Source organism: Aptenodytes forsteri, unplaced genomic scaffold, assembly GCF_000699145.1.
Source record: "Aptenodytes forsteri isolate BGI_AS27 unplaced genomic scaffold, ASM69914v1 Scaffold9, whole genome shotgun sequence".
Lineage (NCBI taxonomy): Eukaryota > Metazoa > Chordata > Aves > Sphenisciformes > Spheniscidae > Aptenodytes > Aptenodytes forsteri.
In genome coordinates this window covers 7,140,753-7,166,861 of record NW_008796217.1, presented here as the reverse complement: position 1 = coordinate 7,166,861, position 26,109 = coordinate 7,140,753, and the positions used below count along the sequence as shown (strand labels likewise).

The window sequence follows — 26,109 nt, the reverse complement described above, 5'->3', positions numbered from 1 at the left end:
TTTTCATAAACATACACACAGAAGACACACATTTGTCAGAGCAATTGTATTCAGCTACATAGCTCCAGGAGAAACAGTTATAATGTGACTAATTTATAACAAATTAGCCAAAATCCACAAGGGTGTGGTTCGCTTTGTATAAAAACTCTAGACAGCCAACACAGTAAGATCTTTTCACTGGGAACACGTTCTCTTCAATAAAATCAAGGCAATCTGTTAGAATTAGGTCTTGTGCTCACATCAGTACCAGTATTTACTCCAACTCCTTTAAAGCCCACTCAAGTAAGGGCTGGTCATACAACCATGCATCAGCAGTCAGGTTGTCTGGTTTCAAATCAAGCTTGGGGAGGGGATGAGGAAGAGGGGAGGAGGTGGCACTGTATATGGACAGCCTGGGCCAATGGAGGCAAAGACTTTCTAGCTTGCTTTTGGCTAATCTGGTGTGGTTTTGCAATCTAAACTTGTTAGCCTTCTTGGAGGGCTGGGAAGCGAGAGCTAGAAGCCACTCACATAGTTGTCCGCCCCAGTGCAGTCACGCACCATGCTTCCCAGGAGTGGAAACAGTGTCCCAACCCTTCATTATCTCAGATAACGAGAATTTGATTATATCCTTTTCTGAGGAACTTACAGGTGATAAGGATGGGTTCTGCCTGCCATTCTCATTTAGAAGTGTGTACACACAATTTCTCCACAGGAGGCCTCACACTTGCCTGCGAGAGACCTGACTTAGTCTTAGTAAAAGAATCATTGTGGGATCCAGCAGGTAGGGGAAAATACAGTGAGGTGTGTGCGTGCACACATGCACATCTGTGTGTGCAGCATGAGGTCCGCCAGCACTGTACACACCTGCACTGCCTTTACTGTATTTGCAGTGGTCTATATAGGCATTCACGAAGTAGAATGGGGACAGGTTATGCACTTGTGATTTGGTCTATACTCGGATTTCACTGGTTTAACTGAACTCACATAAACGTCCTTGTGCCGTAGTAAGCATGAGGTAGCATACCCACCAGTGAAGGAACCTTCTACCTACTTCAAGCCCACCACAGAACAAGTGCAGATGGTCAGTTACAACAGAGAAGCTGACTTTAAATTCACATCCTGTCAGTTACTCAGTAGTATATGACAGATGCCACACTATGGCAATACAGCCTTTTAGAAGAGGCAAGACCTTAAATATGGCATTTGCCTCTTCTTTATGTTTTCTAATGTAATTGGCATATGTTGCATTTTGGTGTGTCAACAGAACAACTCTAAACATCTTGCTTTCATCTTTATTTTCATCAATTTTTAAGTGGAACGTCTTGAGCTGAGTATCAGACCTACTTCAAAAGGCGGACAGCCTGGCAGGAACAAATATCCTCTGAACACAGAAAAGAAAGGTTGAGATTTTGCGAGACTCGGAAGAGACCAAAATATCTCCTGCCACTAGAAGTTTTCCTCCACGAAATGCAATTCCAAAGTCCATTGGTATGACACAGTTAATATCACTTGCAAGGTATAGCCTAGGAATGCAGGGTAAATTATTAAACCTACCTGAGGGAAAAATGAGCATATCATTGCATTCTTCACCTGTACAGGAACACATGAACATCAATCCCCCATCTTCCTTCTTTTCCCTCATCAAACACTTCTCTGAGCTGGAGTCATCCAAGATGTGACCATACAGTGTTTTCTGGGGATCATGGCATATTGTTTCTAATGTCACATTTTCATCATTCTGTCTCCTAAAAATGAAAAGGAGAAAATTGAAATCAAAGAAGGAATATTTTACAAAGGGAGCAGACAGGACTGTGCCTGCCCGAAATTTGCCTCTTTTGAGAACTCAAATGGGATTTAAAGAATATCATATGTTCTTTTCCGGCTTTCCTGAATGGGGTAAATTTGGCTGTGTCTGGGCTCCTCACACTGGGGCATTCGTACAATGGCACAGCTATTCCCGTATCATATTACCACTAAGCTCCAATGAGTGCCTTTGAAAATCTCACCCAGAATTATTCAAGCTAATGCTCAATGAACTGCTGTGAACCTCAGAACATACTTTTGGTTTTTGTGGTCACTGTGCAGACAGTAAAAATCTGTGGGAAATCATGATAAAAACTGAATTATTTCCTCAAAATCTGAGGAATTTCTAGTGACTTGGCCTTTTCATTTTGCTTTTGAAGCCTACAATTAGCACAATTTCTACACTGAAGGAGTTATGCTAATGCTCAATGAACTGCTGTGAACCTCAGAACATACTTTTGGTTTTTGTGGTCACTGTGCAGACAGTAAAAATCTGTGGGAAATCATGATAAAAACTGAATTATTTCCTCAAAATCTGAGGAATTTCTAGTGACTTGGCCTTTTCATTTTGCTTTTGAAGCCTACAATTAGCACAATTTCTACACTGAAGGAGTTATCCTTACAATTTCTTTCTTTTTTTTTTTTAAAAAAACCAAAACCAAACCAAAGAACTGGGGAAGCTAAGGTGCCCTTGTACTCAAATGGGATTTAAAGAATATCATATGTTCTTTTCCGGCTTTCCTGAATGGGGTAAATTTGGCTGTGTCTGGGCTCCTCACACTGGGGCATTCGTACAATGGCACAGCTATTCCCGTATCATATTACCACTAAGCTCCAATGAGTGCCTTTGAAAATCTCACCCAGAATTATTCAAGCTAATGCTCAATGAACTGCTGTGAACCTCAGAACATACTTTTGGTTTTTGTGGTCACTGTGCAGACAGTAAAAATCTGTGGGAAATCATGATAAAAACTGAATTATTTCCTCAAAATCTGAGGAATTTCTAGTGACTTGGCCTTTTCATTTTGCTTTTGAAGCCTACAATTAGCACAATTTCTACACTGAAGGAGTTATCCTTACAATTTCTTTCTTTTTTTTTTTTTTAAATAAACCCAATACCAACCATAGAACTGGTGCAAGCTAGAGTTGCCTTGCTGTCAGGGAAATATTTACAGCTGATAATCTGGACCATATTCCTGTGTTTTGTCCTGGTCCACAGATTTCATTTAATTGACACAAGACCCAGAGGCAAAGAGCACTTTACAGTTCTCAACTTATTTGCCTTTTGGATAAATTGGCATGAAAAATCCAGATTGTATCTTAAATTGCACTACAGCCACTTTGTATGGCAATAATAGACACCGACCACTTAATAAAGGAGCACAGGACAAATACGGAACAGCACACTGGACTGATCCTGCATTTCAAGTGTCTACTTCCAATTATGCCGAACATCTCTTCAAGTCAATGGACACAACTAATCCCTCAATAAGTGAATTAATTATGTCTTTCTGTAAGTGGTTCTAATTACATTCCTAAATCAGCAGCAATGTTGCAAATACTCAGTTCTGTTCCTTTTGCTCACTTATGAACTCATTAAGAGTGTTTCTGGTTTTCTTTGGTAGGATTGGCTTACCATTTGTGGAAGGGCAAAACCCCAGTTTTTAGACTGGAATGCAAGTTTAGAGTCAACGAATCCTAAAAAAGTGTTACAACTCATTTTCATATACTCTTGATTTCTTTGAACCTAGACATATGCTATATAAAAAGCACCACGCTTACATCAGAGTCACTACATACACAGAAGATTTTTTTTACCATTAAGAGAAAGTATTTCTACCTATATATAGTAAATAAGCCTCCTGTGAGAGATCTACATAATCTAGTTCACTTTGAAACCTGAGAGAGAATTGTCTTTCTTCAGCAAATGCCACCACAATCCTCTCTGAGTCTCAAATCTGTTTCTACTCTGAGTGCTGTGGGTGGATGCAGCTTAATGACTTGAGCAAAAACATGCCTCTTTTCCAATAACAGCATAAGCTGGAACAGAACTTCTTTAGAAGAAAAAAATCCCCAGAACATTTCATATCAGAATTGTTGTTAACCTCAAGCAACTCTCAATATGCTGAGCACAGATATGAGTTGGAAGCAAGAGAGCAAAGCCTGGTGAGGTAGCAGGGACATTCTGAATATCAGAGCAATCGAGAAAAGTACTAAGTAATGATGAATGTGGGTGTGCTCCCCTCCCCACCTATACGAAGAAATAACTTACCATATAGCGACACAGACTTCATTATTCTTCTCACAGATAGCAGTGATGTTGCAGTTGCTCTTGCACTGATATTGGTTCGAGCAGGTTGTTACTTTAATGTCACAAAATTTGCATAGGTTCGGCATTTGCAATCCATTTTCCTTACTTCCGTCTATAGGTGACGTAATTTCAGCTTAAGGAAAAAAAAGAGAACGAAACTTAATAATGGTAGATTATCAGATTGCATTATTGCTCATTATGAAGATAAGGATTTCATCAGCAGCAAACATTCCCTCCCACCTTAAATTAGAAAATCTTTGATCTTTCACAGCTACCAATTTTCTTTACAACAGGGCAAGTGCCACAGCGTCAAGACCAGGTTAATCAAAGTGAATTTGAAAAGTGAAATAAAATTCTATTGACTTCAGAGGGAGTAAAAGTTGCTTTGTAATTTGCAGAATCAAGCTTATTCTGAGTCCAGTTTGCACTGCAATAACCACTCTGCACTCACCCATTTGCATTATTCACAAGCAGCATATCTGTCCCCCATGTACAATATGTTGCATCATGATCTGTGTGCCAGAGTAACTGTGGATACCATAGTGTGAATGCACATTAGGTGGGTGACATCACTATGACACAGACCGTGATGAATTTTGCAAGTTTGTCTTTACTAACCTGAGGTATAACCTGGGTGTCGTCCCTAATCTGATTACTGTTCACATAGAAAACCACAGAGCTGGAAGCGACTTTCAACTTAAGGTAGATGGTCTGCCAGAGGTTGTGGTGAAACTCAAGCTGGAAATGCAATAGGGCATCTGTGCAGCTCATGTAATCTGCTACTGGAGTCTTCCTGGGCTAACTCAAGGGGACTTGAACTCAAACCAACTTGCAATGACAGTCTGTCTTGTAGAAGTCTACTTTGACCCAACAGCTACATTTCTGCACCCAGGCATTGAAGAATTACTTGCTTACTGGTTCCGAGTCTTAGTATTCACCATCTGCTTCAGTGTGGTAGCAGTAAGGGAAGAAATATTTTTTGTCCCAGTGTGTGAATTTCAGGAAAGATATTTTTATTTCAAAAACTATTTTGAAAAGCCAGTGTGACTACAAGGAACAGAAAATGCCAACATAAACTTTTTTCTAAAGCTAAAATGAATATGCAACTATCTGAGGTGGAGCAGACTATCTACAACGGTTTCAGTCTGACTCACTTTGTAATATATTTGGAAAAGTAGGTTGAACCACTTCAAGGAGATACTAGGCTTCATATAGCACAGTTCTTCTCTTGTAGCCACCTGCATGTTAAAACTATGTTCATATTGCTCTCTGTGGTCAAATGTTGCTAGTCAACCGATAATAGGCAACCAGGGATTCGTAATTTCCCCCTCTCTCCTCCGTTAGCTGAGAAATCAAATTTTTCATTCTAGAACTTCACTATTTACTACCATTAGAATATTTTATTACAGGAATTAAATATACATGCTTTTTCCAGAAGAAAATAAAAAGGCCTCTTGCTAACAATTTCAATGGATTTCTGAGCCATTGTGAGGGACTGAGAGAAAAGTCTTCCCTCTTCATCCAAATCACACATCCTTCTCATGACTAGCATGCTCTGGTACTGACCTAGGGTGTCTGATCTTACTACCATTGTAATCAGTGGCAAAACTCTCAGTGATTTTAATGGTATAGAAGAAGCTCCTACACAGAGGGGAGGGTTATGACGAGCTCACTGGGAGCACTTGGGTGGAGAATGCTGGCAGCATGTTACAGGCTGGCTGAATTTTAAGCCCCAGGCAAACATTTCTTGTTCTTAATTATTTGTGTTGCAACAACTCCCAGAAGCCATGCAGAAGAACAAAGCCTCGTTGAAGTAGGTGTGGTAGGAACTCAAAAGGTCTTGAATCTAGTGTTCTATAAAATATGTGTTAATATAATCATCATTATGGCAAATTGCTCCTCTCTTCTGGATGGTACCTTTTATTTACCAGATGTTGAGAAGAAACTAATAGTTGTATTGATTTATTTAGGTTCCATTAATGATCAAAATAACGTGATAATGAGGGACTGTCCCTCTACCCAGTAAGAGACAATCTATGGTCCTAAAAGCCTGGATGAACAATACAGACAAATGTCAAGGGAGAGATGAAGTGACTCACCCAAGTTCACACAGCAAACCTGTGGCAGGGTGCCAAGCGGCTCACAACTGAGCACGGGGGAAAGACATCTACTGCTCAAACTGCAAAGACTTTATCTACATCTACACTGCTTTCAGCTCTGAGCTCACATGTTTCCGTGTTTCACTGGGCAGCTGTGTCGCGATGGATGCCTCTGCCACAGACACGACTCAGTCCTCTCTAGTGCCCGCAGCACTGGAGCTAAAGGCCACATGAAGGCGGGTCCTTAGGTAAACTGCTTCAAGCACATTATGTTTGTTGAGAGGCAGGGCTCCTTCCTGTGCTGTCCCCGGCGATGCCAGGTTCTGCCAAGACTCACCCACTGGAACAAACGTATGAAAATATGTTTGGACCTCTTCCAAGGAGGGCTCTCCAAACCAAGCAACTTGATTAAAAAAACCCAACAACCAACTATCTGGAACGCAGCAATCCGCTGCAAGGTCACAAACCTTAAGTTTCTAAGTTACAGTGGTAGGCCTTAATTCAATTACTAGCAAACAGCTGGGTAGTTAGGCCCAGCTAATTTCTGAACAGGTTATATTAATGGCAAAAGCTAAAGGGGTTTTAGGACTTCCAGAACTGACTACATTTGAATTTTCTTCCAAAAATTCTTGTAATAGAGGCTGACAGTGCAGTGCCTCTCTATTCATTCCTCTGGCAGTTCAAGGTACTGGATAAACTGCCCAGATGGACAAACTTCCTTCCATGCTTCAGCATCTAATTTAAAGCAAGTGCAGTTTACTTTCTCTAATACTGTCACATTGCTCTAGCAGGTGTTGGTGTGTTGTTCATTAATACAGCTCGGCTTTGCCCACTCTGATAACCCATCTAGTTCCAAACTAACTGGGTTAAAGCCAAGTTTGACTTTCCCCCATCAGACTGATGCTGAAATCAACCTCTGCAAAGGGCCTGAGATTAAATCTGGAGCCAGATGTGAACCTCAACATCACTCTCTTCTGATCACAGCCTGCTATTAGACTCTGAGGACTCAGAAATCCAGGAAAGATTGGTCTCATGTCACATGAACTCAGACCTGTCTCTAATCAAGAAAATCCTGCCCAGAGAATGACAAGTTGGTAGGGTTCTTCCCTAGGGAAGTGTATTCACTCATTCCCTAAGGGACTCACAAGCAGTGAGTGGTTCATGACCAGCAAGATTGCTCCTCTTCTTGTAGTCATTTGAATGTCCATCTCTAAAAATGCTTGACTATCCTGTTGTGCACTTCATACCACATGAGCCAACTCCTCAAGGTTTTCTCCAGTTCAGACAACCAAAGTCACTTGAACACTGCGGACAGAAGCAATCTTTCATTTTGCATGAAAGAAAAGAAGTGGATATAATGGGAAAGTCAATGGAGAAAACACAGATTTGCAAATCTGAAATAAGCCATCCTAAAATGTGTGCTTGTCTCCTAAAATGTGAGTTTTGCCATCTACTCTCTGTTAGTTTTCTTATTTTGACTTCTACAGGAAGCCTAATTCTAGCTTTCCTTGCTTCCTTGTCCATGGAGAGGGCTCCAAATAAAAGGCTACGGTTTCTTTGCTATGAAGCTTTCAACCAACCAGTTCAGCATAGATCAGTCACCGTGGTTAAAATGCATGGAACATGCAAGCCAACACGTGGGCTGGATATTATGGAAGAGACACCAGAGCAGCCACATAGGAAATATCAACTCCGTGGATACTGGTGAACAGGCTTGCGGGACAATATTTTTACTCTATGGTTCACATCTTTTTTATGATTTCTCAGGACCTTATAAACAGTATGCCTCACCCAAAGTCTATTGACTGTCTTGAAGTTGTTGCTTTGTGTCTGCTGTTTGTAGATGCGTAACTTTCATTGAGGCCTCAGGCTATAGTTTACATTCCTCTTATTTTTTAGTATCATTACAGAACTCTCAAAAGCCAACAACATTTAAATAAAGCCCAAACCAACATGCTGTCTTTTTGGAAATATCTACACTGATGATCTTAGAGGTCTTTTCCAACCTCAATGATTCTATGATTCTATGATTCTATGATTCTACTGGAAAACTTTATTTATGTCTTAGGATGCATTTCAGAAACAGCAGCCAATTTCTCTTATTCCTATCTTGTAAAAATAGTTACTGTATTTCTCTTCTTTCATCCAGTGCCTCTGGCACATGTATACATATAAAATAGCACTGCTGAGCAGCTAGATCCCATCCCTTCAAAAAAAAAAAATGCTGAGGGAGATGTTGGGATGAGAACTCAACTACTCAGCTGCTGTCAAAGAATTCCACCTGATGGGAGAGGCTTGAATTTAAGACTTCACTCCACTACATCATGGAAATCTGCGAGGAGGAGGATGCCTTTATCAGAAAGCCTTGGAGGAGATTGTCCTTGTTCTCCCAAAGAACACAGCTCCATGACATCATGTCTCAGTGGTTGGAAAGCACAGTAGCAGCTATGAAGAACGTCCAAGCTGTATTACCTTCTCCATCCAACAGAAAGACACCAGGTTTTGTAGGAACAGTACTAAAGACAGCATTTTTTCTATTTTGCCTACCACCCCCAGTACACAATCTATAACCTCAGCAGAACTTTGATAGTGATGGGGACACTGCCAGCATCATGAAAGTGGAGTTGTGATGATGCAAAAGCACATTCTTTGCCTTACAGATGCCGATGAATCAACTGCAGGAGGGAAGGAGTCAAGGAAAATGAGTGATCCGAGCTTTGCTTTTAAGACCTGGATATAACCTCATGGTTATTCTTAATTATATTGATTATGTTCATTGCAGTAATACAAGAAAGAAAAGATAGAACCATAATCAACCCCAAAGATTAAAAAATCATGAGTTACAAAATCGCAAGACTAGCCAGAGAGATCATGGAAATAAAGGAAGGAAAAAAACCAAAACAAACCCAACCAAAACCCAACTGCTGGGTTGTCTTTTATTTGCCATTGCTGCCTGTACTCTTAGAGTGCATTTGAGTCATGTTTTGAAACTTTGGCCATAAGCGGGGGGTTGGAATTACTGTCTAACTTACAAAATGAAAAGATAAAAAGAAAATAAATCACTGGAATCCAGGAGCTTGATCTTCAAGAAAAATGTCAGCTATCATATTAGTCATCATAAAATCACAGTAGTTGGCAACACTGCAGATCACCTAGTAACCCCCATGGCAACACCTTCAGTGGTAACCCTATGAAATACATACTTTCAAATTTTCAGTTATTGCTGCCAATTCTGAGCTTAATGCCATCATGAGTTGAAATGGAGTGTCACTCTGTGACACATGCTCCCATACTCACTATGTGAGTACAAACTCACATAATTCATACTGTCTTGGACCCTGCTTTGGGCTGCAGTCCTTTATCTCAACTTTGATTTACCCCAGTAGGATTACCATGTGCACAGGACTTTTGTGACTGTTTCTATTAAGATTAACAACAATGATTATCAAGAATGCTGAGACAGCCTCTGTAAAGCCAAATATGAGCTATCTTTTACACACAACTAAAATATGTCAGAGGAAAACAGGTTCCATAAATGTTTAACTCACCAGATATTTAACTGTCCCTGTGGCAGGACTCCAAAAAACCACATTCCTACAGATTCTTTCGCAGAATCTCTCTGCCTTGACCTGTATCATATGTAGTCACAGATCACTGACGTCATCCTGGTCTGCCCCTAGCAACTTACTCCCTTTTTTCCTTCAGAAGGTGTTTCACCTCTTAGATTTCCTTTTGATCTTCAGCCTTCCGGCCTAGCACAACAGCTGCCTTGGTGCTTAAAGATGTGCCTTTAAGTGTACTGATTGCACTTTTGTTTGCAAAGTGGTTGGGACCTTTGTGTTGCTTTCCTGCCTGATCAAACCTCATGGGGGCTCTGCAAAGGATAAAGACCAAAATAACTTCCCTTTTATGAACACACTTCTTTGTGAAGTATTTGGAGGAGATGCATGTCATGGCTTCTCCCTATCACGTAATGGCTCTTGCCTGTCATATGAAAAAAATGCAAGTCACGCCTATCAGATGGCAACAATGCAATGAGACACACATGCAGCCCTGCAACCCACCCTATCGCAAAGCAGCCACTATGAGATGGGGGAAAGAACGGTCTGGTGGGGCCCACAGGCCTTCAAACAGTTTATGTGGGCTACAACCTGCTCTTCAGCCATACCCGAGAAGTCTGCTAGGAAAGAAGAGGGCAGACTAGGTAAGCCGTTCTGACAAGCTAGGCCTAGCCAGAAGTAGTTTGGCCACCCCCAGCTGAAGGAAGGCCAAAGCAGAAGAACTGGTTCACGCTGGGAAGGCCACTGATGGGCTGCACTGAAATCTGGGAAACCACTATTTCCCACCTACCGGCAGGCAAGGAGCAGAGGAAGGTACATGCAGAGGGAGAAAACAAAAGGAAAAGGAGCAGGAGTTAGAAAACTTCGTTTAACTCATCTCTGCAGTGGAAGTGCCTGGCTTTTAAAAGCAAGTGGAACTGGCAAAACTTTGCTTTAGGGATTGCTGCAGGCACTGACACAGAAACAGAATCAAATCTGGCAGGAGCTCGGGGGAGGGACACAACCAGAGAAAATAAAGGAGGGAACAGCATACTAAGCTGGAGATCTTGAAGATAAAAATCATTCTTGTATTTAAAGCATTAAAATAACACTATTTTTATCCACTACTTCCAAAATGAGCTAGCATTGGCAGTTTTAATCATGGGCTGGGCTCTCCTCACTGGTACAGGGCATGGCAGTGAACTGCCTCAAACACGCCTAAGAATGGAGCTCGCTGCCGTGACTCCTGACTGACATTAGTGCAGGTGTGAGGAGACTCCAGCTCAGCACTTGCAATAAAAGTGTGAACACATTCTGAAAACAGGGAATAAAACCAACATTATTGTTATTTTTATTTTTTTAACAAATAATGAGATGGTTTTTTACCTGCGGATTTTTAACTTGCTGCTCTCTTCCACATTTTCTGGCCACTGTTTAGCACTCCATGGTAGACGGAACAAAAGAATACTGTCTCCAGGCAAAAAGGCTGAAAAAAAATCTAAATGATGGCTTCCCATAGGGCAGTCAAAGGGACGTTTCATCTTCTGACTTTAACCCGCAGCCTCCCTAACACAACCGCTAAACAGCACGCAGCACTGGAGAACCGTATGTGATATAACACGAAGATCAACTTATTCAACTATTACTACAGGGTCTAGTTTTTTTCTGCATAATGCATTAAGTTTGGAATTTACTGGAAGCTGTCTTTGGTGGTTAACTCCTTCTGTGACTTCAGATATATAGTGAGTATCGAGTACAGCAATGCTCATCTGGTTCACAAGATTAGGAAAAACAGCTTTCCTGCTTTGTTGGAATAAGCATGATTCATGGTTCAGGACTGACATTTGCATAGCTAATTCTGACCTGTCCATTAAAAAGCATATCCTGCAACTTCACCTCCTTTTGTATTCTTGCCTGCCCAGTGAAAGCTGTCATTACTTCACTTGAAACAGAGCTGAAAGAGTATAAACACTTCAGCTTTGTACAAATACTATATTTCCAACTTATGTGTCTGAAAATAGACAGCAGTCATTCAAGCATTATACAGTTATTTCTGTGATATAAAAGGAAGCAAAGATTTTTTTCATGACAGAAGAGTCTCTGTGGCAAAACCCCCAACATTTAAAACATACACAATTAGGAACAATTCTGACTCAGAAAAACACAAGTGTGCCTCCACTCTCAGCTACAAAGCCTCACCAGAACAAAACCATGCAATTGAATCTTCTAAGTAGGTTGAACAGAGTTTCTCAACCTATCGTACCTCTCCCTTCAGCTAGTTAAGAAAGCCTGTTTATAGAAACATTCTTCTCTCCACTCCTGCCCACTCAACAGTCACACCACTACCAATGGCCTTCTTTGAAATGTGATAGGGCTCTTCATTCTTCATAATGGAATTGGGGAAGGTGAATCATTTGTCCTGAAAGAGGCACATATTCCCTCCAAAATCTTAGTTTATATTTCTTCCCTTTATCTCTCTTACTACAAGAGAAATGGGGAATGTCCACCTTAAAGAGTCATTCAACCCTATTTTCAAGGGCCTATTTATTAAACTCCCAGTTTCCAACAGGGAAATTCAGGAGTCCACCCAGTACAGGTAGAACAGTACTTTAGGACATTTTCCAGCAACGTTATGGCCAAGCTATTTCTGTTAGCCATGAAGTATTCCATAGAGACACATCCTGGCTCTTCAGTTTACCTGCAAGGCTACTGAATGTGCTCAGTGCCACATACAAACTGAAAAATCCATAAGGTCATCAAAAAATTAGCCATATTCTTAAGGTATCAGTGCTGCTTACCTAAAGGCATCCCTTTATTACTTACTAGCAGTCCTAAGTGTCTGTCTTGTGATATCTGCTTAACGCAAAGACAAATCTTGTCTGCTTTTTTAGGAGCATCCTCACTGAACAGGCTACAGGTGGGAGGACGGCAGAGAAGTTTTGAAGTTTATGTCACAGGGCAAGTGACTGCACCTTCTGCTGAACTTCTGGGCAGCAGAACACATTAGGATCTACGGTAGGGGCAAAGAGGCTAACTTCAAAAGTATTATGAGCTTCCTGCTATACTGTATTGCCAAACCCTATCGGCCTTCCCATGGGAATTGCAGTTGTGGTACCTGTGATGGACAGAGTAGGTGGGCACATGGGTACAGTTCCTACTTCTCCCTTACACAGACAACTCATGCCGGCTCATCACTGTGACACCAGAGCGGGCAGCCACACAGCAAGCTGTGCAGATGGAGTCCTGCCCTCAGCTCCCACAGACCACTGCACAACCAAAGCCACACAGAAATCAAAAATAGTAACATACTTGCTTGGCCAAACACTCACAAATGACACTCCTACAGGGCTTTACTCATATTTAGTATATGGTCTTGTCATGCTTTAACTTTCCGAACGGCTTCAAGTAACTAAGTGCTGGCCTGGCAAACACACACCACCACATGAGTTTAACTGGTTAAATTAAAGGGGTGGAGGTTTTACAGTTTTGCGTGTGGATCTTCAAGTCCTTTTAAAGCTGATTTACCTCAGTATAGGTTATATTAGGAACAAGTCTAGCCAGCGTCAGAATTGAGAATTACCACACACAAAGTTGCCGTGGTTTACTCAATTACTTTTAAATCAACTATAAGTTCAAGAGGTGTGAATTCTGTATGTGGAAAAAGCTTTCATAATGTTACTTGACTATCTAACTGCAGCATCTTCAACAGGAGTAAGGAAGGTTAGATGGATGGCAGAAAATCAGCTCTTCCAAATGCAAAATGGTAATGATTTGAAGACTGATCTCTACGCTGGCAGCATGCAGCAACTCAGGTGGCAAAAAGCCAAACCTTTCTCCTGAAACTACAGTTAACTCTTGCTAAAGTTAACTCTTGCTAGAGTTAAACTCTTGCTAAATGTATGTGCACTGGACTCTAGTGTATTCAAAAGAGCGGACTAAGATAAATAAAATGTAGAGGAAACTGTAAATAATACCTAAAAGCAGCTGCTGTACCTTATGAAGAGTTAATACAGACAGGCAGATGTTTATTAACACTGTTCGTTCACTCAGGAGACTGGCAGGCACTTGCAAACCCTCACTGGTCTCAGAGAAGAACCTCCAGGAAAGGTCATGAAATATGTTAGTTTGGGGGGAGGTTTTTGTTCGCTTTTTAAAGTAGTGAAAATGAAGCACAGACATTAAGACTGTGACAAAAAGCACAAAACAGGAAATTCAAAGTTACGTCTGACTCTCCCAGGTTCCCTTTGATACAGCTAGGTTGCTTAGTGAATCAGAAAAGGTATCACTCCTGCATTTGCCGTTTCATGCTTTTATTTTTCATTTTATTTGCTTTTAGTAATATCCCCTTAAAACTACTGACACACTTTCCGGACAGGTTTTGGAAGGCATAAGGCCATACCCATCTTCCCTTTTGAAAGGCTCCTGCCACATGTGGCTTTCCAGAGCCCTCAGTGGATCACTCCTTTGGGGATGCCACTGCAGAGCCTCCTTCACACTCACGCCTTTTCTGACATCTTATTTTTAGTGTCGTTCCTTTTTGGTGCAAGAAAAGGCGTATTTTGAGAACAATTGTCTGCCTCATGGAGAAGTCCTCAGAGCATTTTAAGAAAAATGACTAGTTTGTTTCTTAAGCACTGTGAACACAAAAGATCTTCCCTTTTCCTTTTCTCTCTAGTGAGGCCATACAGAAAATATCTGCACAAACAGTTTCAGTTTGCAAAAAACAGCAGTGCTGCTCCCCTGCTCTGGTTATTTGTTCACATCCCTCATTGCACTTTCTCCTCCCTCACAGAGGAATCAGACCTCACCTTACCACACCTCCCTCCCCCTCCAAAAGACCAGTTTGACCAAGAGCAGTTCTCCAGTCTAGACAACTATCTGACTACACAAACACAATAAAGAATGTGGTATGAGGAGTGGGAACCCACGGCTAGGGTAATGCAAAACTGCGTATTTCAACAGCAGCAGCACTTCTGAGGGCAGAGAAAAGTCTCTGTGGATCTGTGGCTGCAGTTACTTCTGAGGCAAGGTCAGGCTGCCCACTGCACCAGGGACGTGGGGGACCTGCTGTCTGCTGCTGTCTCCAACCTGAGCACAGTCTGCTTTCAAATGCCACTTGCCCTGAGACAGGAGATGTCACAGCCCTTCCAGGAGAGGAAACAAGGGCTCTGCAGTTATTCTTTTCTGCCAGGCATCATCACTGCAGGACTTGCCTAGGACTCATCCACATGGGTTATGACACTTTGGGGAGCGCTCCAAGGATTGATGTTTCTCCCCAGAAATATTTGCAGAGGCACCTCAGCATGGGCCCCATAGCTGTTTAAATCCACCATGAAAGTAGTCAGGAGGTTATTTTGACTTTGAAGTGTAGAAAAAGTATTTTTGGTGTCTCAAGTCAGTTAACAACATTTATGGGAGATGCCTGAGAAGACAGACATTACTCTCTGTGACTGTTCCCTCAACAGTACACGGACCTGGCAGATGTCTCCTCTTCACAGGATGCTGAAAGAGTCACAGCAGTTTTGTTTTTAGAATACCCTTTTTCAAGAGAAAGGACTATATAAATGGAACAGATAGTACTATGAAGCACAGATATCCTCTGTCTGAAGTGAAACATCTGATTTTGCTGCAGATCTGTAAAGTGAACACAAAAATAAAATTCAGCCAGTCACCCCAATTCTGCTTTGTTTCAGGGGAAAAGTCTGATGAGTATTTACCTGAAACTACCACTAGTCTGGGAAAATGCTCTGTAAACCCAGACAAACAAAAGTATTGCCTGAGTTTCAGCTTTTGCTCTGAAACTTTTGCTGAACTTTAATTCACACCTCTGATTTCAAAGGGCCTGATTCCGACTGCACTTCCTTTTCTGTAAACTTGAAGCAAGATCCTGTGGGCCAAGTAACAAAACCCTAGTCAAATGAAGCCAAACCTAAATAATGGATTTGGGATTTAAAAAAAACCCAAAAGCAGTCTTAAAATGTAACACAGTAATGGGAATGGGCTGCATCTGTTCAAATATCCGTTTAAGTGTCACATTCACAAGTAGGAAATACTTCATAATTATGAAGCACAGGGGGTACAAATAGCGTAAGTAAGACCTAGAAAGATTTTAGGTACAATGGCATGGTTTGGAGTACATAAATCACAGTCCTACTGTTCAGTGGGATTTTTTTACCTAGGTGGAGGAATTCAAACTAGAGTTCCTTGATCTTTTTCCATGCGCAACTCCATATTGTGCCTCTGTACTGGCCCTTCACAACTGCACCTTTTGTGTCAACTGCTGGAGCATGTTCAAGTCATGAGTTAGGGGGTGCTTTGTGCCTCTGACCAGGACCCGCACATTCTTTAAGCATGATCTCAGCAACCTATACAGCCAGGATTGGAACTGGCTTCAGCCACAGCTCTTAAGTCCACCTTAAGCAAGGATGTGCTGTGCATGGGGAGAGTCTCTACCTTGTACAATAGAAAACTGTATGTGTGTACGACGGTTGCTACTGAACCAGACCAGAATTTCTATGGTATTTTATAACACACCAGTAAGTATGGGGAGAAGCTGTGTGCACACAAAGACTCACAGCTGCCCATTCAAAATAAGCATTTAAATGGATTAACCAGACAACTGTGCTTTCAAACTGGCAATCGTTACACAGTTACATGATTCAGAGGGATTTATAAATATTTGTTTTTCCAGATAAAAGGAGGGTATTAGTGGGATTTTTTTAAAGTGCATTCACTGCCAGTATCCCTCCCTCCTAGCCATAAACAAACAAACAGGGAAACAAAACAAAAACAAGGATGTGTTTAGTGTGCAAAATTTGCAGTCACAGTTTTAGACTTGGGGATTTTGGTTTAAGCTTAATATAAAAAGACAACTTACTAATGTAAAGAGCATAAAAGACCTCGTTTTGCTTAGCTTTTTGAAGACCTCTGAGCTTGAGGAATATTTGAGAGATCTAGAATTTAAGTTAAGGCACATCCCCTGACCAAAGGATGCTCCCACTATGGTACAAGTTCACAATATCATCTATAGATTTTGGCAAAACAGAATCCTATGCAATTTCTTTTTCTAGATCTGAATATAACCCATCCTTCCTAGTCTATTTGAAAAACTGTTTCCAAATAAGAAGTCTTATTTAACAAGTCCACATCCTTTACACACACAGAGGCTTCTCTGTCAGTCACTGATGGGCAAACATGTTTATGTGGAAGCTCTGTTCAGAGCTCCTTTTTACTGTAAGGAGCCATTTTCCTCCAGGAAAATAGTGTTTATGAACCATTCTGTCCCCACACAGCAAGTTTTGAATGACAGATTCAGAAAAACAGTATGAAAAAGAAATTACTCTCTTTCATAATCCATCAGCTCAGCTAAACAGTAAATCAGAGGAAAGTTAGACTTAAATGTAATCCCTTGGGAGTAGAATCACTTTGAATGGATTTGGGGAAAAATACACATCCTTCTCAAATTCAGTAGCTTGGATGGTTATATTTGTCTCTGTCAAGTTACATGCAAAGAAGCAGAATAACAGAATTTAATACCCTGGGGATATGTTCTCTTGATAGATGCATCTAACTTCCACAACCGTTAACAGGATTTATATACTAAGTATTGAGAAAAGGGCACATGCATGAAAATACACACTTCTAATGATATTCAACCTTAGGAAAACTTTCTTTTGCTGACTTCTGTTGCAGAAATCCTACTGGTGTGGCATGCCGTTCCAGAGTTATCAGATTTCTTGGTAAAGAAGTCTCTCTACCAACACAGCAACATCTCCTTTATCTGCCGGGGGTAAATTTGCTAACATATCCCCCAGGTATTAGCTGTTCCTTTTAATGCGTTTGCAAATGACTCCCTTCAGTTACCTTTGAGACTGTGCATCAGTAGCTGGCAATACCATCCTGCTGAAATAAGGGGAAGAGTAACCAGCTCCTTCATTTCTGTTTGAGGCTGAAATTTTACTGGGCTTAAAGGAAAATAAAAGCCATGTGTGAAAGCTGCACATTCTGAAATAAATAGGTTTTTCACCCATAAATACATCCCTTGAAAGTTCACTGAAAGGTCCTTATCTTTGCTATTATTTCTAAACCACATGTGCGAAGAATTCATTCACTATACTATAAAATCGAGTATTTTAAGGACAGTCTCTCCCGCATGTGTGCATGGCCCAGCAGGTAAGCCCCCACATTAAAAAAATTAGCCCTGGACACTAAACAATCTGCATGTAGGAATACAACAATTCTCACTCCATGCAACAATACAACGTTACTCACTGCTTGCGGCAGCCAGCCCCCAGCAGGGTTGGCATTACAGCGTAAGGTGAGGACATTTCCTACATTAGACGCAGCTCAGTGGGAAGGAACTTGCCAGTCTAAAATGTTTAGTCTACCTGCCTGAAGATGTGTGAGGGACTGCAGACTCTTCCACTTTGTTTATGATGAGGCAGAATAAAATTATAAATAAACTCAGAATGTGAAAGGTACATATGGAGTTGGATTTCTAGGGTTTTCCCCTCCCGATTGCTCTTGATATGGTCACTGTTTCCCTAAACCCACTATTTCAGGTTCTCAAGCTATATCTTAAGTCATTCTCAAGACCATAATCTTTCAGCAGCACTCCAAGACAGCATATACACTGACAAGCTTGTTTAGAAAAAATATTGCAAAAAAGAAACTAATTTAAGTGTCTACAAAACAAATACTTCTATTGAAGGAATTGTTTCAGGGAGAAAGCTGGGAAGAGATAAGACAGAAACACAAGACCAAACGTATCAAGCAGCAGCTCAGAAGCAAACCTTCCATTGCCTCCTAATTTTCATCTGAATATCTCAAATTTCATCCAATTACTTCAACAATTTTTTCTAACAACAGAATTATGAAAAGCAAAATATGATGACACTTCATAAACTTTTAAATGGTGCAATTCATTTCTGGCAACAGCGTAACATTCCTCATCCTGGCTACCACACGACAGAAGATGTTTATTGTCACATGTATTAGCTAAATTTAATAGGATAAGATCTTCAGCAGATGCTAATCCGTGATTTCTGAGTGCTGCTATGTCAAATTATACTAGCTGATGTTTAACAGTTTAGAGTCACTGAATGTTTCTGGATATTGGTCATATAGCACATCATCATCCTTCATCTGGAGGGCACTTATTCAGCTGTAGAAATCGGTAATAGTCTGCAGGATGTCTAAGGGCTTCTATGAAATGCCTTGATCATTTTAATCAAATGCCAAGTGGATTAATAATTATGTCATGAAAATACTATTTCAACAACTGTCATTGAGGAGGCTGTGCATAACATGGACGTAGCAGCTGAACCACTCAGCATCCCCTTAAACATCAGGAGCCAATTGCATGGTTTGTTATGGTTTCTGGTATAACTGTTCAGTGACACGGGCAGCTCATTCTCTAAAGCTGTCACTTTGGCATTTTTCACAAATATTGTACTCATGTAGAACACAATATGTTTTAAAAAGTGTTCTCACAAACCACAACAATCCCAAGCTTTCCAAACGCAGTAATAGCTTAGGTTATACCAGAGGAAAGTGCTCCGTAGGAATAGAGACTTTTTTTAATTCCTTGGGTGCAAAATTTTATAACTCACGCATATTTGAAATATCCTTGCACAGGGTTAGTTAGCAGAGTAGCTTAACTGTTTGTTACTTCTGGAGATGCTAGTCCTGATTCTGAGAGGGACATGAGTGATACGTACCAGCCTGATGGCGGTAACTTGCTGCATCACAGATCCGTAGGTTACAGAACCTCTATGTCAGGAAGAGCTGGGATGGTATTCCCAGTCCGGCCTTCTGCAAGTGAAATCATTCCACTTAGCTAGTTTTGCAAAGCCCTAACTTCTCTGGGTATATGTTTAACAAGCAAAACCCTATCTTGATTTAGAGATTCGCATTGGGAAGTCCATCACATCCCTTGGCAAGGCTCTAATAACGAAATTATCCTGTTTGTTAAAAATGCACACCTTGTTTCTGGAGTGATTTAGTTCACCTACAGCTTTCATTTGTTGGAATGGATGCTTGTTCACCTTTCATGATCTCATCCCCCGCAGAGTCTAAAACATCAAGTTAGCACAGCTTAACACCTTATTCTCCATCAACTAACTGTGGTGAACTTCCACATGAGCTCTCCTACCCACAGCTTAGCATTCTGGCAGAGCAGATTTAGCTAGCTTGCACCACCTTACATTTGCCTTGAGGCAAATGCTCCCAGTTACTGGCGTTTATGTGACGTGTGGTATCTTATTAAGGCATGGCAAACTGCCTGTATATCTGACCAAATTATGTATCCAGCCAGGGACTAGCAGCTGTAGCTACTATTCCTAATTCTTTTGTTCTTCATACGTTCAAAACCCCAACAGTCTGTCATTTTCAAAAGGCAAGCAATCGTTAACATTAAACTCTCATATGAAAATGCTGAAAAGGCAGTATGGTTCCCTAAACAAACAGTACGACCTCCTTCCTAACCCACTGCAGGCCTAAGGACAACTGAGTGGAAATTACTGCTCTGGTCAAAGCTATCTACACCTCCGTTTCAAAAGCACAAAATGGAAACTTAAAACAAAATCCACCTTTTAAAGGGAGGAGTGGTGATTGTATGGGTAGTCTAACTACTCATGCTAAGCAACAGCTTGGAAAGGCAGGTGTCAGTGTTTTCTATTTCTAGGTATGTGGTTACGATAGTGGTAAATGTGCCTTGTCATTAACCTTCAAGGGTAAGACACTTCAAATAATTAGTGGTTTGCTTCTAGCATTTGCTACCCACCTTCATGCATGAGAAGTCCAATATGTTTCTGACTTCAAACCACCAGTAGGTATGTGCCTGACAATCAAACTACAAGTCACCAGAACTAAAAAGCCAAGTTAGGGGAAGTGCAAGTTGGCTGAACCATGAATAGTATATACATAGATAATTGAGGGAAGGGTTAGGCCTTAAATGGTCAAACTGAAGCAAGCAACCAAAGCTTCCTTGTGCCTCACCATTCCTTGGCAGCTCCTAGCAGACAGCCTCTTAACCTGAGAAAAATAGGGGAGAAAAAAATGCTAATTGAATCTTACTGAACTTGGCAGGGTATTTGAGGCTGACGAGAATTTCTGGATACTCTGAGGGCTTTAATCCAGAATTTCTGTTGAGAAATAACAGCGGTTATTACTCTCTTTGAACCTCAATTTCCCAATCACAGTAGACCAGTGTTGAAACAATCTCTGTTCATTTCCCATAAATTCTATAATTGTCTATAGAAACTGTAATTAACACACCAATGCATTAATTTTTTGACACATATTAAAGAACTAGTTGAAACTGTGGAAATTCTAATACAAATAACTACTGAAGTTTAACAGTGGCATCAAAAATCCAATGGATGAAATCATGGGAAGCTAGAGATCTGGGTTTGGGTCTCCAGAGACTAAGAGACTGAGCCCAGGCTTTTCACTTTCCAGCTCACTGCTTTAACCATGGGTCAAGATGCAAAAGCTGTTCCCAGTTACAAGTGACCAACAAGTCTTGCCTCCTCCTCCCATGTAAAAGAATGAGCCTGTAACTCCTTCCAACACATATGGAAGGAGTCTTCATGCCTAATAGAGATACTTTGAAATCTTCCTTCTAGGGTCAAGCGCCTAGTTTTTAAACAACTCAAAATCTACAGGGGATATGCCTGGCTCCTCATTCTGAATCCCACGTTCCTGGATTTTGGTGATTTAATTTGAATCACATTTTTATCTTCCTTTATACACATTAAAGGCAGGGGACATGTACATATGGGAAGCTCTAGGCTGCTTCTTGTTGCACTAATATTCATGGTACCAGTGTGGCCTCAGGGAAGAGTGGGAACAGCAAAGCCCGCAGCCAGGCAGAAACTTCAAGGCAAAAGTATAAAATGTGAGAAGTACGGACTGTGTGAGAAAGGAGTTGAAGGAGAAAAAAACAATGATGAAGAAACACTTCTTAGTTGTATTCCCTTTTCCAGAACAGTTCACCAATCTTTTCCCGCTGGACATCTTCCTGTTTCTATTATCTAGAGGCAAAGAGAGAGCAGATATGGCTTTAGTTACAACTAGACAATGTGGTATTGCTGTTTACACGCAAACTTGGGCTATGCCAGCTTTGCAAGCCTGATGGCCTGGCACTGTACGTACATACCAGATGAGAATACTACAAATGCAATAAAAGGATCAACTTCCCAGATTTTTGACTTAAGGCATTCCCTGGTGGTAAAGCTGGGTGAGGAAATGGAAGAACAGACTGAGGGGAAGAGGGGAAATTCAATAGCCCAGAAGCATGTATCGCTGACCTAGTTACTTTGTGAAAGCTTCAATAAAGAGGCTTACGAAGTCATGACTATTACATGGTCCTCTCTGATCTTTTCATGAGGATGAGAAACGGTTGTTTTCAGTTTAAAAAAGAAAAAAAGATTCTGTATGTAAAGTCCCTCTTTGTTGTGCTGTGAACTCCCTGGAGAGAATATCAGTCACCCTGCAGGGGCTGGAATAATGAATGAATCCATCAGGGAACAGGCTTTCTTCTCCTCTGACATGTTTCAGGAGACCACAGGCTTTCTTCTCCTCTGGTGTGCTTTGGGAGACCACCCGCACACACGTCAGCCCTTCCTCTGCAGAGTGCCGCCTCTACAGCCCTGCCCAGTCTCAGCCAGCAACGATCATTCCTCTCAGAGCCCATCACTGATGGAGTTTAGATACTCTCAGGCTGAGGAGCGGCATGACCACGGGCCTCCCACTTTCTGGGCAAAGGCTCTAACCACTGCAGGAAAAGGAGGCAATGCAACCGTGAAAATCGGTAATGGGAACTGTGGGGAGGTAGAAGGTACACAGCAGGGCAGCTGGCCAACTGCCACAGCACAGTCACTGCAGAATCATAGATCTCCTTGTATGCAGGAGACAAATGAGAAGGGTAATTACTGCATGCTTGCAGGCAGAACCAGCCAAAGGAAATAAAGGATCAACCACCACCTGCATATGACAGCTCTTCTCTTGAAATCTTCATGGGTTCTTGATCACAGATTGACAAATTTGTGCTGTTCAAAACCTCATTAAATTCTTCCCATTAGTGAAACACACAAAGATTTACTTCTTCATTCCTGCACTCTTTCTATGAGTTTCTCAAGAAGAATGGGACACCCTGGAGTCACTACCCCATCATGTTACAGGAAAGCTTAAGATAGCTACGGAGCTGAGGGTGGAGCATCCTGAGAGCAGGAAGCGACCAACTATCATGTGAACTCTGGAAGCAACTCAGTGCTGGTCAGGAGCTGAACTCCCGCATGTGATTTTATTGTCATTCCATCTTATCACTATTGATAACATAATGAAAAAGATACATCCTTAATTATGCATATTTTTACAATGCAGCCCATTTTAGGGTAAAAGCTAAAAAAAAAAAGCAGCCTATGTAATGTCTTGCTCAGCATAACAGAGAAGTGCTACTCCATGTTAATTAGTAGCTTTACGGTGAGTTGAAGTAAAATAAACTAACATGTAGCTACAGACCTCCCTTTAGCACTGGCCTGAAATTGCACAGTGGATACTGACTATCCAATGAGGGAATATTTTAAGAGACTAGAGAGCTGGAGGAAAAAACTGGAAAGGAAGAAAGTCTAGTTACATCTACCGTGTTTCCCCAAGCATGCACTTTAATGGACAGAAGTTATTCACACACACTACTCTCCTAGAGCACTCTAAGTGCACAAGGTATGATAAGTCCCGATGTAACTATGACTTCAGGTTTGCTCCAGCCACAGAGCTCCCTAACAAAGCATATGGAAGTTAGTCAGGAGAGCCAGGTAACACTAAAAACAGGGGAGCAGTCAAAATGGTAAGAAATTTCAGCTCCCTTTGAGCACTAAGACCTTTCTTAAACTGTTGCCTAAGTATTATAGCTGCGTTATCAAAACCACTGCTGTTCTACAGCTTTATATAGTGGCTTGTCAATAGAATCTGAGCTACTAATTAGACCTCAAGGATCAAACCAGATCAGTGTCTCAAGAAACAAAAGAATCCTGGACAGCTGCTTCTGCTGCCTTCCCTGAAAATAACAAGAAGTGATAATCCATTAGTAATCATCTGTGGTCTGTTTCAAAGTTCACCCTCTTGTACAGCAACATTAAAAATGTACTTATATTAGTTAGTGAGATGAAATCTACAAAATTACCACATTATTATCCAAAAGCCCCAGGCACCACCTAACCGTGCCAACAGGTGCCGTATACGTGTGATGTGCTTACTCCCATTCTGGGCTGTAGAATCCACAGCCGGATTAAAACCAGAGCGAGGTGGCTCACCTGCATCTCACATCTAAAATATCTAGACTCAGGAGAACTACAGGTTAACTCTTGGAAAATCTATCTGAACCCCCTTTTCTAAGTCAATAAAATGAGTACCAGCTCACTTATGACCCTTCTGGGTGAAACCTTAAACAAAATCAAACATCCACATTATGGGGAGTTTGCCCCTTAGTCCTCATTTCCCTTTCTCCACTTTGCTTCCTCATTAATTACACCAGCACTAGCAGCTTATCAGTGGTAAGGGAGCACCAGTTTTCATACAGCTTGGGAAATATACACGAGTGCTTTCAAAGGAAAGGCCTGGTCTTGATGGGAAATCATCCCTCTTACACATTTCTCTTCTTTTGGGACTACCGATCCCAAATCAATTAATCTCCATCCTCCAAAATTCTCCTCCCATGATTCTTCCTGGGCAAAAATCCTTAATGATACATTACAAGAAGTTTGGAAACATCTTCTTTCCCTCGACTGCTTGAAATCTCTCCTTCCTAAAGTTCTGAGGACTTCAAAATACTGCAGTCAAATTACTCTTTTGCTCCAAGAAAGAGAACTGGATCACTCTGACTCCTGTAAGACTGATATCACAAAAGCCCTCTCAAGGGAATTACAGCCTCATAACATACAGTTGCTTATTATTTATTCTGTGGCCAGATTCTCAGCTGGTATAAATCAGGGCAGGTTCCTTGCCTTCAACAGAGTAAAGCTGATTTATGCCAGCTGACAGTCTGGCCCTGCATGCGTTCCACTTGCACAATGCTAGTTTTTAAAGAGGCCCATTAAAGTGCCCCAGGCATGTAAGAACCACATTTGGGTCTTTACTTGGAAAATGTTGCTTCGAGGAGTAAGGCTGTGAAACCTTCCTGCGGCTCTCTGAGTATTTACTGTTCAAATTCACTTGCTTTTCTAACAGAAGGAAGTCTCTAAGCCCTGACAGAGCCACCACGACCTTGGGAACAAAAGATGGATTTTATGTCTTCTGCATAGGCCATTTTTTTAACTGAGTTTTACTGCTGAATTAAATGAAGCCCACAGGTATACCAATGCAATGTTTTGGAAGAACTGATCAACTGCACAGAGGGCAGAGGCTATCTTTCAAAACTTGTATTACTGGTGACTATAAACAAGCCAGAAAGAATATGGTGTGACTTTCAAGCACTGGCTGAGCTTACGGCTTTGGCTGCTTGAGAAGTCTTTCTTTTTTACCTTAAAATCTCAGATGTCTACTTACAGAGCAGGGCAACAGCTCTTTTGCGGATGTGGGCCGAAGTCCTTGGGTACAAACAGAAAGTATGTAGGAAATAGAAGACAGTTTTCCGTCTCTGGTCCCAGATTACCGTTTCAAAGGCACAATGTTAACCCTAGGTGTCATTGTAGTGATGTATCTGCTGGGTTGTAAACTGAAGGATGCTTTAAGTATGAGGAAGCAGACTCCTCTATCGGTTCCTGAAATCTATTCATTTCAGTCAAATTTTTGCCAAAATAGTACTCCGGGTGAGTGGAGAACTGGAATCCTGGAATCAGACTATCAGGACTGTTAGTAATAAAAATTGTGGTTCCTTTGCATGACAGAAATATCTGAATACAGCTTGTTATGATATGAAACAAAGACTGGAAGACACCAGTCATTCAGAGCACTGCCATTCCCACCCAACAAGGACAAAATGAACACATGGCTACAGGTCAACCTAAAAAACACTGTCAGGAAAATGTTTTTCCTGCCCCACAAAGTGCTGTAACATTTCATAAATTTTCATATTCACCACCAGAGTGAAACCAAAATCATTTGAAGTGGTGGGTGTGGGGGTGTTTGTGCATGCATGCACAACGAGAGAGTGACAGCCCTCCAATGCCCTGGGCAGAGTGGATAGGGGGAGCTCCAGAGTCAAATGTGCACTCTATGAGTCAGACCAGGCACTTGATCCTGCCTTTCTTTCATCCTTGACCAGTGATTATTCTAATTATTGATTAATGATGGTTTCTCTTTCTCTCTCTCTCTCTTTCTATATCAGAAATTCCATCCTGGACTGGGGGGGGGGGGGGGGGACAAGATTATTTTT

The 26,109-nt window shown here is 41.3% G+C and overlaps 1 protein-coding gene across 1 annotated transcript in view; it reads right to left on the bottom strand.

The window, feature by feature from the left end:
* The window catches only part of TGFBR2 (transforming growth factor beta receptor 2), a 98,554-nt gene that overhangs the window by 28,091 nt on the left and 44,354 nt on the right, over positions 1–26,109 (bottom strand). Inside the window, exons 3-4 of the mRNA XM_009288653.2 lie at positions 4,058–4,229; positions 1,537–1,727 (exon numbers count right to left, since the gene is read on the bottom strand). Of these exons, the coding sequence (XP_009286928.1) occupies positions 1,537–1,727; positions 4,058–4,229 (363 nt within the window). The remainder of the gene's footprint in view (positions 1–1,536; positions 1,728–4,057; positions 4,230–26,109) is intronic.